The sequence below is a fragment of the Pelobates fuscus genome, chromosome 4 (genome assembly GCF_036172605.1).
Source record: "Pelobates fuscus isolate aPelFus1 chromosome 4, aPelFus1.pri, whole genome shotgun sequence".
Lineage (NCBI taxonomy): Eukaryota > Metazoa > Chordata > Amphibia > Anura > Pelobatidae > Pelobates > Pelobates fuscus.
The window spans coordinates 121,945,220-121,958,970 of record NC_086320.1 but is presented as its reverse complement, the minus strand read 5'-3'; the positions used below and the strand labels follow the sequence as shown (position 1 = coordinate 121,958,970).

General features: G+C 41.5%; 1 protein-coding gene across 11 annotated transcripts in view; it reads right to left on the bottom strand.

Moving 5' to 3' along the window:
• The window catches only part of PTPRM (protein tyrosine phosphatase receptor type M), a 713,165-nt gene that overhangs the window by 23,136 nt on the left and 676,278 nt on the right, over positions 1-13,751 (bottom strand). For all 11 annotated transcript variants that reach the window (XM_063451546.1, XM_063451547.1, XM_063451551.1 and 8 more), the window contains 4 exons: positions 6,535-6,670; positions 5,355-5,504; positions 4,649-4,822; positions 1,755-1,886 (listed from right to left, as the gene is read on the bottom strand). In XM_063451546.1, coding sequence (XP_063307616.1) covers positions 1,755-1,886; positions 4,649-4,822; positions 5,355-5,504; positions 6,535-6,670 — 592 coding nt within the window. The remainder of the gene's footprint in view (positions 1-1,754; positions 1,887-4,648; positions 4,823-5,354; positions 5,505-6,534; positions 6,671-13,751) is intronic.

The following is a 13,751-nucleotide window of genomic DNA, read 5'->3' as shown; positions in this document are numbered from 1 at the left end:
CTGAATTGTAAAAATAAAATAAATGGCAGAATTTGAATACATTTAAAGATATTTTTCCCACTGCAACAATTTCTGCCAAAATTCTGCAATTCATGTTCAATTCACAACAACTGCTTTAGGCCTCGATTTAACTAGAGTTGATCATGGTTATCAGCAGTTTGGTCTCAATTTAATTAATTTGGATCAGCATCAAGAATGATCCCAATCTGGATCAATTTAATTTGTTTCAATTAGAATAAAAATGATTCCTTCCTGCTAGAAAAAAGATTTTCAAGTGATTTATCTACAAAAATCCCTTAGACTTTATTAATGATGACTTCTGAAGATAAATCATTTGAAAAGTGTTTCTAACAGATGCCTCGATTAGTTTGAATCCGCATCAGAAAGGATTCCATTCTGTTAGAAAACAAAACTTTTCAAATGATTTATCTACATAAGTCACTATTAAAGTTCATGGCAATTTTTGTAGATACATAATTTAGAATAATTTTTTTCTAAGAGAATGAAATAATTTCTGATACTGACTAATTAATTAAAATGAGGCCTTTATCAGCTCCTGTTAAGCTATATATTGGTTCATATTGATTAAATTAACGCCGGAAAAGGCGAGAGTCTATAAATGTTGGTTTAAATTTCAATATTGATAACCATAATTTATGTAAAAAATATATTTCACTAATTTGCTGATAAAGATTTATTTTTAAACATATGCTCGCCAACATGCAAATATTTTTTGTAAATAGTTGGTTAATATAATCACTACATTAGTATAAGGGAGGTTTACTGCGGACTATCCAAATTGACTAGTCCTGGCCGGGATAACATTTTGATTGCAGGTCACCAGCTCATGCACAAACCTAGACAGTGCTGAGCTTGAAGGCACTAGACAATTCTTGCCTGGTAATTCACTCTTGCGGTACTGTGCCAGTAGATATGCCAATGCCTCTTCTGCTACTTTAATTACCATAAAAATAATTTGTAAACTGAGCAGTGTATGAATTGAAAGCAGCTGCAGTATCAGTTTATAGAGCAGTTTCACTCATCCTGTATGATGAGTAGAGCTAATGCTAATGCTGGAGAATAAATTACTGTATGGGTTTATGGGATCAGATCAGACAACACATAAGATGCTCCTGGTAGAGCCAATTTCTGTTGTGGGTGTGGTCAATGGAGTGGTCTGGGTTCTGCGATCCTTTAGTTTTAACCTTGTAATGTAAAACATTGCTTTTTAGTATATACAGCAATGTTTACACTGCATGGTTCAATGCACCTCTAGAGGCTGTCTTCCATACAGCCTCTAGTGGCCATCTGCTGAGACAACTAAGTCAAGCTTTTTGTCCCCATTAGACTGGACAAGAAGAAGACTTGGTATGACTTCATGGTGGGTGGATCAGGTGACTGCAGGGGCTGGGTCTCAGCCCTGGAAAAAATGTAAGTGATGCGTTTATTCTCCATTTTTTTTAAATTAGATTTAGGGTGGGGGTGAATCTAAATTGAGAGGAGAACACTTTAGCATTAGAAACACAGCTTATAGTGTTCTAGTTTTTAATAATCCCATTTTTAAACAGAGAGTCAATGCCATTGTAACTTTTTCCATTGGTACTATCTTAAGCCATTATCCACGATGTGGAAACTATTATAGTTTTTACCCAAGGGCTGATCTTTAATAAAATCCTGGAGAGAGTTGATAGAATGATAAAAAGAGGAATATTGCCAATGCAGACAACGTATAAGTTTGTATTGAATTAACATACCTGTGCAGGATCTACATCGTTTAGCATTACTATTGATGTGCAGTGATAGTCAAGGACAAGTCTCCAGAAGTCTTTCACTGTATTCGGTAAGGGATGTTGCGTAACTATGAAAGCAGAAGGTTGAACGTAGCTCTACAGAAATGAGAACGAATATTAACAATGTGAAGGAGATTCTGGAATAAGCATATTCAGCAGCAGAATGTCAAAAACTTAAACATTGTTAGTATTAACAAAATGCCCAAGGCTCATTTAAAAGAGATGCTTTTGTATTATATAAATGTCTCTCTGTCTGCAATATCAACCTTTTGAGGGTTTGAATTCTTACATAAAAAAGAGCTTTGCCATTTTTACTTCCTACAATAATAATGTAGAGTTATCTTTTAAAATGACTCAGCTTAAAATTTTTATTTTTAGTCCGTTAGGGGATTTTCTCAAAGCTTGTATGCAAACTTTGTATCATGCCAACATTTAATTAATTAAATACATATTCAGGCAAATCCACCTTTTAACGTATATATGTCTGAAATTATTCTAAAACTAGCAGACAGAGTTCATAAACGGCTTAACGTCTCAGTCCAAAATGGATTAATTTTCATTTACACTCAGGTTTCATTAAAGTAGGATTAATTTAGAAAAAATCAAAACTACTGTTTGTACTTTCACATGTGTCTCTATTCCATCACAAACGTTCTTTCCTTTACAATTTCCAATAAAGCTAAATAAAGTTACCAGGGTCAGGTTACCATGCCATTGCTATCCGCCAGTATTGGGACAACCATTGTATGCCATCTTAACCATTTTATCTTAAAAGCATTTATATAGCGCCAACATATTCTGCAATGCTTATTGGTCATAGAAAAGGGATATTTGACAATATGAAATTGATATTCAGAATATTAAGAAAGGCAAAAAAAGAACGGAGGCGAAGAAGACCCTGCTCTAAGAAGCTTACAATCTATGAGGATCTATCATTAGGTGTCAGGAACACTTAAACCTGGGTTTCCTGGTTCGAAGGTAGTGACATTACTACTGTTCTAACCAGTCAAGATATCCATACTAAATTACTTATGATGTATCCATTAATTTATTGCTATGGCAGTGAAGCATTTTGGAAGGTACAGTCAGCACAGTGTCAAACAAGTATTGTTTTTGTCATAGTGCACAGTTTGTGCATTTTCTTTAATTCTAAATTCTGTCCAGAAGGACAGAGTTTGCATAATGCTGCCACAATTCCACCCTTGCCTGGTGTAACCAATCCTTGTGGCTCCTGTTGCTATATCTTCTGTTATACATAGCTTGGCTTGTTCATGGTAATTTTCCATGATTATCTTTGGCTTGTTTAATGTCTATGATAACCTGTATAATTTCAACCTTGGCTTAATACAGTTTATCTTTGTTTACCTATTTGTAAGTCATTCCTTCTTTTTCCTCTTTGGAGGTCTCATGGTTCAATCCAGCCAACTCATGGTTGGTAATATAACTTCTATATCTTTTTATTTTCTTTTATACTCAACACCATATATTTATTCAGATTAATTCACTCAGAAGCAGGGGTTCCAATATTTAATTAATTCACATCTACGCTGATACACTATTAAGCCGTGTAATAAATATGTTTTTTAAAAATGTTGGGCAGTAGCGAGGGCAAAAAACACCCTAATGGAGCAATTCCGGGCTGTTATACCAGTAGTACTGACAGGAAATGCTGGGATATCATAACCTGTAGGTGGAGAGATCAGATCCATTGCACAAAATGTTGCAGCACAATTCTCAGCAACTTCACTGTCACACTACTGCAATTAAACTAAATATTTTTATTGTCATAAAAGTGATGTAGAGGCATGCACTAAGCATTAGCTTCAAAATATATTTATTTTTATTAGCATCTAATATAAACCTTAACTGTTCATGAAATACAGTATTACTTGCTAATATACATATATATATATAATATATATAATATAATGTTATGGGGTTATTGGTACTTTCCTGAGTAATGTTTGCAATCTATTTCACACTTCTGTAAAATAAAAAAAATACTCTTTAAATATAATTCTACATTACAATTTTCTATTCTTTGCTGTTTGTATACACAATTTAAAATGAAGTATTTTTCACCGAAACATTTAAAATAGTAATAAAAACTTCAAAAGTAAAAAATAAACGATTGAACAACAAACACATGCATAATAGGACATTAATGGCTGTGATAGTAATAGTAACAGATATAGTACAGTAATACATTTAAAAATTCAACAACTCTTTTTAAGGCCATTAATTGTAAACAATCATAACAGCAATGGAAATGAAATCACCCATTCATTGAAGTGCATTTATTCTGTTTGTAACATAATACATCAGATGACATTATTTTATATTTGTAATGAGTTACTGGTTAAATATATCCTCATGGCCATTTTTTGTGTTGGAGTCTTTTATTGTATAACTAATAAAAGAACAAATGTCACCTCAAAACTAGAAAGAAAGGAATTTGTGTGTGTTTTTTTTAAATTGAAGTACATGTAAATATTGAGAAAAACTCATCATTACCATTAGTATTTGGCATCAGCCGCCATATACATACACCTTGGGTCAGACAGTGCTCGAAAACTGACAGTTAGTCTCTATGGTCTTCCCCACTTCACTCTCTGCACTGAAGCAGGGAAGACCATAGAGACTAACTGTCAGTTTTCAAACATTGTCCGTCTAAAGGTGCATGTATATGGTTGAAAGAATGCCATGTAATAAAGGTAGTTTAGTATACTTTTGCTCATTTCAATTTATTAAAATCAGTTTTATTTCAAAACCTGAAAAGGGGATTATTGCATTAATAGTTTTGAGGGGGCAGTTGTCCTTTAAATTGTTGTTAGTATGATGTGAAGAATGGAACTCACATCCATCAGTGCTGCATTGATGTAGTTACTGCTCTCTCCATCTATCGTTATGAGAAAGGGAAGGCATCTGTCTGGAGGTAGGACATCCATGCAACGGTTCTTCTCATGATTTCTGGGTAACAGTGCTATACTGCAGTCTTCAACTCGAAGTGTAGGTGTTACCATGTTTAACGTCTAAACACATAAATATATCATTAAAATTGACCAGATCCTTCAAAAATAAGCAAACCTCTTGAATTGTTTTAAGACTCAATCAAGACACTATAGCAAAAAAAACATGATGAGTCAGATTAACCCCATCTCCCTTATCTGTTATGTTCAAAGAAAAATGTTTAGATTCTGACTGACTAATTAGAGGCTTTCTTGAGACTGTTGCTCATCATGTGCCCGGTTATAGTTACATGTGCATCTCACTCCCTTGAAAATACATGTAAGACACTCATTTCAATCTAAATATACCTCCATTAGCATTACTGGGTCTCATTGAGATAAATAAATAAATATGAAACAAATGACAACCGAAATAAATCTGAGCTAATATCAAAACCTATACTGTTTATCGTCAGAATGAAAGAACTAGTCATGACCTACAGAATCACATTTCTAAGATGGCGTATGTTTTACTACTCTTAAAAAAAAAAGCTTAACATTTAAATGTATCATATTAAAAACAGTTTAGTTAATAGCTCAGTTGATAGACACATACCCTGAATTCTTCTTTGATTTGGCTGGAGTTTGTTTGAGGATCCACTTTGTTCATTTCATAATACACAGATCTGACCTGAGAAGCGGCTATAGAAGTATCTCCACATAGACAGGCTTCCAATATGGCATCATGAATGAACACATACTGTTCCTAAGAAAGTAAACAAACAAAAAAAACCCTTTTCAGGCAAACAATAATAGTCACGTATCTTCTTCTTTGCTCTGCAAATCTGGACTGCATTCCACACGCTATTATAATATCATAATTGTTGCTATATGCAAACACTACAAAATGAAAAAGACAAAAACAAAGACGGAATAAGAATAACCCACAAAAGATATATTACTATATTATGACACTGGCCTGATTTTTTTCATGAGACTTAACATTGTTATATATTGCTAAACAGAAAAATACATATACCTAAATAAACCTTTGATTAGCTAGAGTGATGCTTTCTAATTGTTAGTAACTGGACAGATTGGTTATTGTATTTTACGTACAATAAGCTCCCATCCTATAAAAAGTAAAGGCCATCAGTGGAACTACTGCATAGAGCCAGGTTAGTAGAGGCACAGGAAAATCTCCTGTCTCCACGGATATGCGGTGGTGGAACATACGAGCTGAGCCTTTGTCAGTTTATTTCATGGTTGGCTTCCTAGTAATGAACTGGGTCTTGGGATGGAGGACATTGTATTACAACATCATATGCTATAATGGGTAAAGACACAGAAAGGGAAATATGTAGTAGATTTGTATGGTGGGAGACACAAAAGGGGCTTCAGATGGTAAATAGGTTGCAAGGAAGATGAAAGAGGCAAATAATATGAAAAACAAACAAAATTATAAATGGATAACTACAACAGTAACAAAATGGCTAAAATGGAAAAATACAGTGAATGTAAGTATAAAAGACAGATATGTGGAGAAAAATAGTGAGAAAGGAAAATGCTTCATAGAAAATGAAAAAATAGGAGATGAAAATGACTAAAAATGAAACTGGGTTAAAAGACTAATGGGGGAGGTTTTCAAAAATAGAGAATGTACAAGTTAGGAACAGAAGGAAGAGAACGAACACTGTTCATGGGGTGTAACATGGCGAGAAATTAGTAGAAAGGATGAAAAGAAAAAAAATATGAATTTACATTTAAAGTATTTTACATCAAATAGGTGACATTACCTCAGTTTGTACCATATTTACTCTACGCAATCGAAGTTCTCTCACACAGTTAAAGATATCTACAACACCTTCCCTTTCTGCCATGTCAAGCATGATGTCAATGACGATAAAGCATCCTGTCCTGCCAGCACCAGCGCTGAAATGATAAGGGAAGATCATTACTGAGATTCTACAAAACTATTTCACATGAATCGAAAACCTACAGGGCTCCATGATCCTGAATCTGTATGACCAGATAATCCGATTAACCAGCCAATGTTTACTGATGAGGTTTTTCGTAAAAATGTAAATTGAGAATGCAATTTCAAATTTGTGTCCATAATAACCAAATTGAAAACATAGCCAACTTTTTCAATATGGGTGTGTTTTGGCCTAAACTTTGAAACGTGTTTGGAAATTTTGGATAGGTGATTGTAAGGAGGGAAGTGTTATATTCTGAAAAGTGGTGCACAGATGTAAAATTGGTAGAGTAATCAATGCAATTTGACTTGTATACCGTATATACTCGAGTATAAGCCGAGTTTTTCAGCACATTTTTTGTGCTGAAAAACCCCAACTCGGCTTATACTCGAGTCAATTGTCTGTATTATGGCAATTTGCATTGCCATAATACAGACAGGGGCTGTGGGGGCTGCAGAGAGATGTTACTTACCTTCCTGCAGCTCCTGTCAGCTCTCTCCTTCTCCGCCGGTCCGTTCAGCTCTTCTGTCAGCTCACAGTGTAAATCTCGCGAGAGCCGCGGCTCTCGCGAGATTTACACTGGGAGCTGACCGAGGTGCTGAACGGACCGGCGGAGGAGGAGAGAGCTGACAGGAGCTGCAGGAAAGGTAAGTAACATCTCTCTGCAGCCCCCACAGCCCCCACAGCCCCCTCCTACACAGTGCCCATCCACTGGACCACCAGGGAAGGAGAGCCCCCCTCCCTGGCCATCTAGCAAGCAGGGAGGGGGGACGAAAAAAATGTATATATATTAATAATAATAAAAAAAATAAAAATAAAAAAATAATAAAATAAAAATAATAATAAAATAAAAAATAATAATAAAATAAAAAAAAAATAATAATAAAAAAATGTAATGAAGCAAAAATAATATTAAAATAATTAAAAAATAAAAATGCCCACCCCCCACAAGGCTCTGCATCACACTTTGCATTACACACACACACACACACACACTGCATTCATACACACACACACTGCATTCATACACACACACACTGCATTCATGCACACACACTGCATTCATGCACACACACTGCATTCATGCACACACTGCATTCATACACACACTGCATTCATACACACACACAGCACTCATACACACAGCATTCTCATACACACACTGCACTCATACACACAGCATTCATACACACACACTGCATTCATACACACACTGCATTCATACACACACTGCACTCATACACACACACACTGCATTCATACACACACACTGCACTCATACACACAGCATTCATACACACACACTGCATTCATACACACACACTGCACTCATACACACAGCATTCATACACACACACTGCATTCATACACACACTGCATTCATACACACACTGCACTCATACAAACACACTGCACTCATACACACACACTGCATTCATACACACACACTGCACTCATACACACAGCATTCATACACACACACTGCATTCATACACACACTGCATTCATACACACACTGCATTCATACACACACTGCACTCATACACACACACACTGCATTCATACACACAGCATTCTCATACACACACACTGCACTCATACACACAGCATTCATACACACACACTGCACTCATACACACACTGCACTCATACACACCATTCTCATACACACACACTGCACTCATACACACAGCATTCTCATACACACACACTGCATTCATATACACACACTGCATTCATATACACACTGCACTCATATACACACTGCATTCTCATACACACACACACACTGCGTTCTCATACACACACTGCATTCATTATATACACACACTAAATAAATATTCAATTAATATAATTTTTTAAGGATCTAATTTTATTTAGAAATTTACCAGCAGCTGCTGCATTTCCCACCCTAGTCTTATACTCGAGTCAATAAGTTTTCCCAGTTTTTTGGGGTAAAATTAGGGGCCTCGGCTTATATTCGGGTCGGCTTATACTCGAGTATATACGGTAATTGATTTTCATGTTGATTGCCCAATTTTAGTTTTTTTCAGAAAACAGACAACACTTTTGTAGCGGAGAGCCGATCTTGCACAGCTATTCTCCACTAGAGATTCCAGTGAGGCTCAGGAACAAGGTGATGTTAAGTCCACAGGCAAGGTTTCCAGCAGGTAAAGTAATACAGCAGTATCCCCATCGCAATCCCAATAACTGGACGACACACAGTTTCAGGAGTAGTCTGACAAGCTTTATTCCACAGTTCCTTATAAAGCCCTCTCCCATGCAAGGGAGGAGGTTCTATCACTTAAGACATTATCCAATCTCTAAGTAGTAACCTCCCACAGATCTCCTCCCCTCCTCTAGCATCATAATCCCCTTATTGTGTACACAGTTTTCCCCGAGTTTTGGATGTACCCTAAATACTTGGGGTACATCCACAAATCCAACATCCCCAGATAGCTCTATTCTGGGGGACCAACATACTTAAAAATTAGCCCATTCGGATGAATGGTTCGTGAGATATGGGGTTCCAAAGATTTGACCGACCGCATGGGTAAAGTATCCGAAAACAGTTCCATGCATTTTGGCCCTGCGGTCGGTCACAAACAAGGGAATGAAAACAGGCGAATTGCCTGTGTTATAGAGCCTGGAGAGGGTTTGAATGAATTCCCTTGTTTATGGGGCTCTTTCTACCGAACGGCGGGTCATTCGGTAGTTTCCATACGAATTTCTGGAAGTATGGAGGTCTCAGCGGTGTTTGCCTAGTCAAGTGTCCGATTTTAGTTCCAGACACTCGACGGCAAAACACCGCTGTTCGGTAGTTTAAGATGGCCGCCGCCACGTGTTTGTTTCCCGAATGGCGGCCACCCAGAGGACAAAGACCACATTACACTGATTGCCAATTACCTGTTTGCAACATTGTTGCAAACGGTAATTGGAGGCACACTCATTCCTGGGTGGTCTGGTTGTTCGGTAGTTTCATTCCCTTGTTTTATTTGAATGATTCTACCGAACAACTAGAGGAATACAATTCTTTACATACATTTAACTGTCATTATACCCGGATACCATGCTTTCTATACATGTACATACACATTAAACCAGCCATATGACCAAATACACTTATTCTCATACATGTCGTGGGACAGCCCGGTACCAATCCGCTACACTGCTCCCCCTTGCCCACAAGCCGGCATACACAGTCTGATCCAACACGGATCGGCTTGGGGATGTCCGGGGGCTCACGGATCATTTCTCTAAGTCAGTTTGTCTTGACAACCCGTCAGCATTTCCATTCTGCTTACCCGGCCGGTACTGGATATTAAAGTCAAAAGGCTGTAGCGCCAAACTCCAGCGCAGCAGCCTGGCGTTGTCTCCAGCCACCCGGTTCAGCCAGACTAACGGGTTGTGATCCGTGAGCAAGGAAAAGGGCTGTCCATATAAATAGGGTTGTAGCTTCTTTAGGGCCCACACCACAGCCAGGCATTCCTTTTCGATGGCGGCGTAGCTTTCTTCTCGAGGTAACAGTTTGCGACTGATGTAAGCCACTGGATGTTCCCCGCCATCGGCCCCGACTTGACTCAGTACTGCCCCCAATCCAAACATAGAAGCGTCTGTGTGAACAAGAAAACGTTTAGTTGGATTGGGAGCTGCCAAGACAGGGGCATTTATCAGTGCATTTTTCAATTGTTGGAATGCCTGCTCACACTCCGGGGTCCAGTTTACTTGGCGGGGAAGGTTCTTACGGGTCAGGTCAGTGAGGGGTTTGGCCAGGGCGCTATAATTGGGAACAAACTTCCGGTAATACCCTGCTGTCCCTAGAAACGCTAAAACCTGGGTCTTAGTCCTAGGGGTGGGCCACTGGGCTACAGCCTCTACTTTGGCGGGTTCGGGTTTTTGTTTACCGCACCCTACTCTATGTCCCAGGTATTGTACCTCAGCCATGCCGATACTACACTTGGCCGGCTTCAAGGTCAGACCTGCTTCCCTTATCCTATCTAGTACAGCTCCGATGTGAGCTAAGTGTTCCTGCCACGTATTGCTAAAAATAGCAATATCGTCCAGGTAGGCACATGTATAGTCCTGGAATCCATCTAGGAGTCGATCCACCATCCTTTGGAAGGTGGCTGGGGCGTTTTTCATCCCAAATGGCATGACCTTAAACTGGTACAAGCCAAATGGGGTGACAAAGGCCGACTTCGGGATGGCGTCTGGGGCCAGGGGGATTTGCCAATACCCTTTACACAAGTCAATAGTGGTGAGGTATTGGCCCCTGGCCATTCTGTCCAGTAACTCGTCTATCCGGGGCATCGGATAGGCGTCAGATACAGTCTTCTCGTTCAATCTCCTATAGTCCACGCAGAAGCGGGTCGTACCGTCTCGCTTTGGTACGAGGACTACAGGAGATGCCCAAGGACTGTCTGAGGGTTCAATCACCCCCAGTTGGAGCATTTCGTCGATCTCCTTACGCATGTTTGCCCGTACCGCTTCTGGAATGCGGTATGGCGTCTGGCGCATGGGTAGTTGCCCTGGGGTCTCGACCCGGTGAGTTGCCAGAGGCGTGTATCCAGGTACATTAGAGAACGTGTCGCGTTTCTCTTCCAATAGTTGCTGTACCTCGATCCGCTCCTGTGGGCTCAGCCGATCTCCCAGCGTAACCTCCCCTAAATCTCCGGACAGCTGCCCATCCCCCAGCAAATCGGGGAGGGGTAAGCTGTCAAACTCTTCCGTGTTAGGGGCACAGATGGCGGTTACCTCCTCAGTACGCTCGTGGTAGGGCTTCAGCATGTTCACATGGAGCATGCGTCGCCCCCCAGTCCCTGTGCAGGGGCCGATAATATAGGTGGTATCGCATCTTTGCTCCACCACCTTATATGGGCCCTGCCAGGCGGCCTGTAACTTATCATGTCGGACAGGTTTTAAAATTAGTACCTTCTGCCCGACCTGAAAGCTACGGTCCCTGGCTCCCCGATCATACCATGTACGCTGGCGGGTCTGGGCCTCCTGAAGGTTTTCCCGTACCGTCTTGGTCAACGCTTCTAGGCGGTCCCGAAAGGCCAACACATATGGTAGGATGGGAGTGCCATCTGTGCTCCGGTCTCCCTCCCAATGCTCTCTAATAAGATCCAATGGGCCTCGGACCCTCCTTCCAAACAATAATTCAAACGGGGAGAACCCTGTGGATTCCTGCGGCACCTCCCGGTATGCAAATAGGAGGTGCGGCAGGAATCGTTCCCAGTCCTTGTGGGTCTCTGCGAAGGTTCGGAGCATCTGCTTCAAGGTACCATTGAATCGTTCGCAGAGCCCGTTCGTCTGGGGGTGGTAAGGGGCGCTGATAATAGGCTTAATGCCACAGATCCTCCAGAGGTGTTGGGTGAATTCTGCGGTAAACTGGGTACCCTGATCCGAGATAATCTCCCTGGGTAATCCCATCCGGGAGAATATCCGCATGAGGGCATCCGCGACCGTCTCAGCGTGGATGTTGGTCAGAGCCACTGCCTCTGGATACCTGGTGGCATAATCTACGACCGTTAAAATATACCGTTTTCCTGACGGGCTAACTTTATTGAGGGGGCCTATCAGATCCACCGCTATTCGGCTAAAAGGTTCCTCTATTATGGGTAAGGGGTGAAGTTTAGCCTTCCTGCGATCCCCCCTTTTTCCCACTCTCTGGCAGGTATCGCAAGTCGTGCAATATCTGCGTACTTCCTGGCTAATCCCTGGCCAGAAGAAACTCTGGGTTAGTCTGTACCTGGTGCGACTAACCCCTAGATGTCCGGATAGCGGAATATCATGCGCTATCCGGAGTAATTCAGCCCGGTACCGCTGTGGTACCACTAATTGTCTCCTCGCTATCGGGTCTAACCCCGTAATCTGTTTGGTTGTTTCCCTGTATAAAAGTTGTTTATCCCAGATAAACTTCTCTCCCTCCGCCCCGGGGGAACCCGTGCCAACCTTGTCCCTATACACCTGAAGCGTGGGGTCTGTTGCGACTTCAGCTACAAATTCATTAGGTGGAGCCCAGGGGACACATTCTAGAGGGGGGGTAGGGTTGCTTACCTGAACCTCCGGCAGTGTGTTGTGGTCCTGGGTGCGGGCCTGTTGTCGGGTGACTACAGGGTTGACCTCTCCTGTGGTGGGTGACTGGGGCTCAAAAGCAGAAGTGAGCCTCCCCAGATCGTTCCCCAATAAAACCTCCGCCGGTAAATGTGGCATCAACCCCACCTCCACTTCCCCTGCCCCCGCTCCCCAATGTAAATGTACCCTTGCTGTAGGTAGCCGGTACACTGCTCCCCCAGCTACCCGGACGGCAACAGTTTTGTTCAGTTTTGCCTGATCTGAAATCAGGTGGCTCTGTACCAAAGTGATGGTGGCTCCCGAATCTCGTAATCCCCGGACTGCTGTACCATTCAGATATACCGTCTGTCGATGGTGCCGTAGATTATCCACATTGGCCTGGACCGGATCTGCCTCGTGCAGTACCTCCCATTGTTCCACAGTAGTAATGGGGACTGCGGAACCATATGGGGTGGTGACTAGGTCCTGGTAGTGGTGGGCTGCGGCCGCCCTGGGTGGAGGTGGGCCTGGACGAATCCAGGTGGAACGGTCCCGTAGCTGTGGGCATTCCCTTTTATAATGTCCCCACTTCTGGCAGTGATGACAGGGGCCAGCGGTGGGTTGTCGGAACCGGGGCTGTGCAGCGGGTGGTGGAGGTGGTGGTAGCGGTCTCGGTGGAGCTGGGGTGTAGTTGTTTCCCCCGAATGTTTTAAAGGTTGCTTTTGGAGCTGCAGGTTTTTGTGACCTGCGTGCATCCAGGTAGTCATCCGCTTTCCTAGCCGCCTCGGTAAGGGAAGTAGGGTTTCAGTCCCTTACCCATTCCTGGACCTCATTGGTTACTCCCTCATAGAACTGCTCCATCAGCAACATTTGTATTACATCCTCCATAGAACGTGCCTTGCTAGCTTGCACCCACCCGAGCGCTGCCCCCTGTAATCGGCATGCCCACTCTGCGTGCGAGTCCTTCTCTGTTTTCTTTA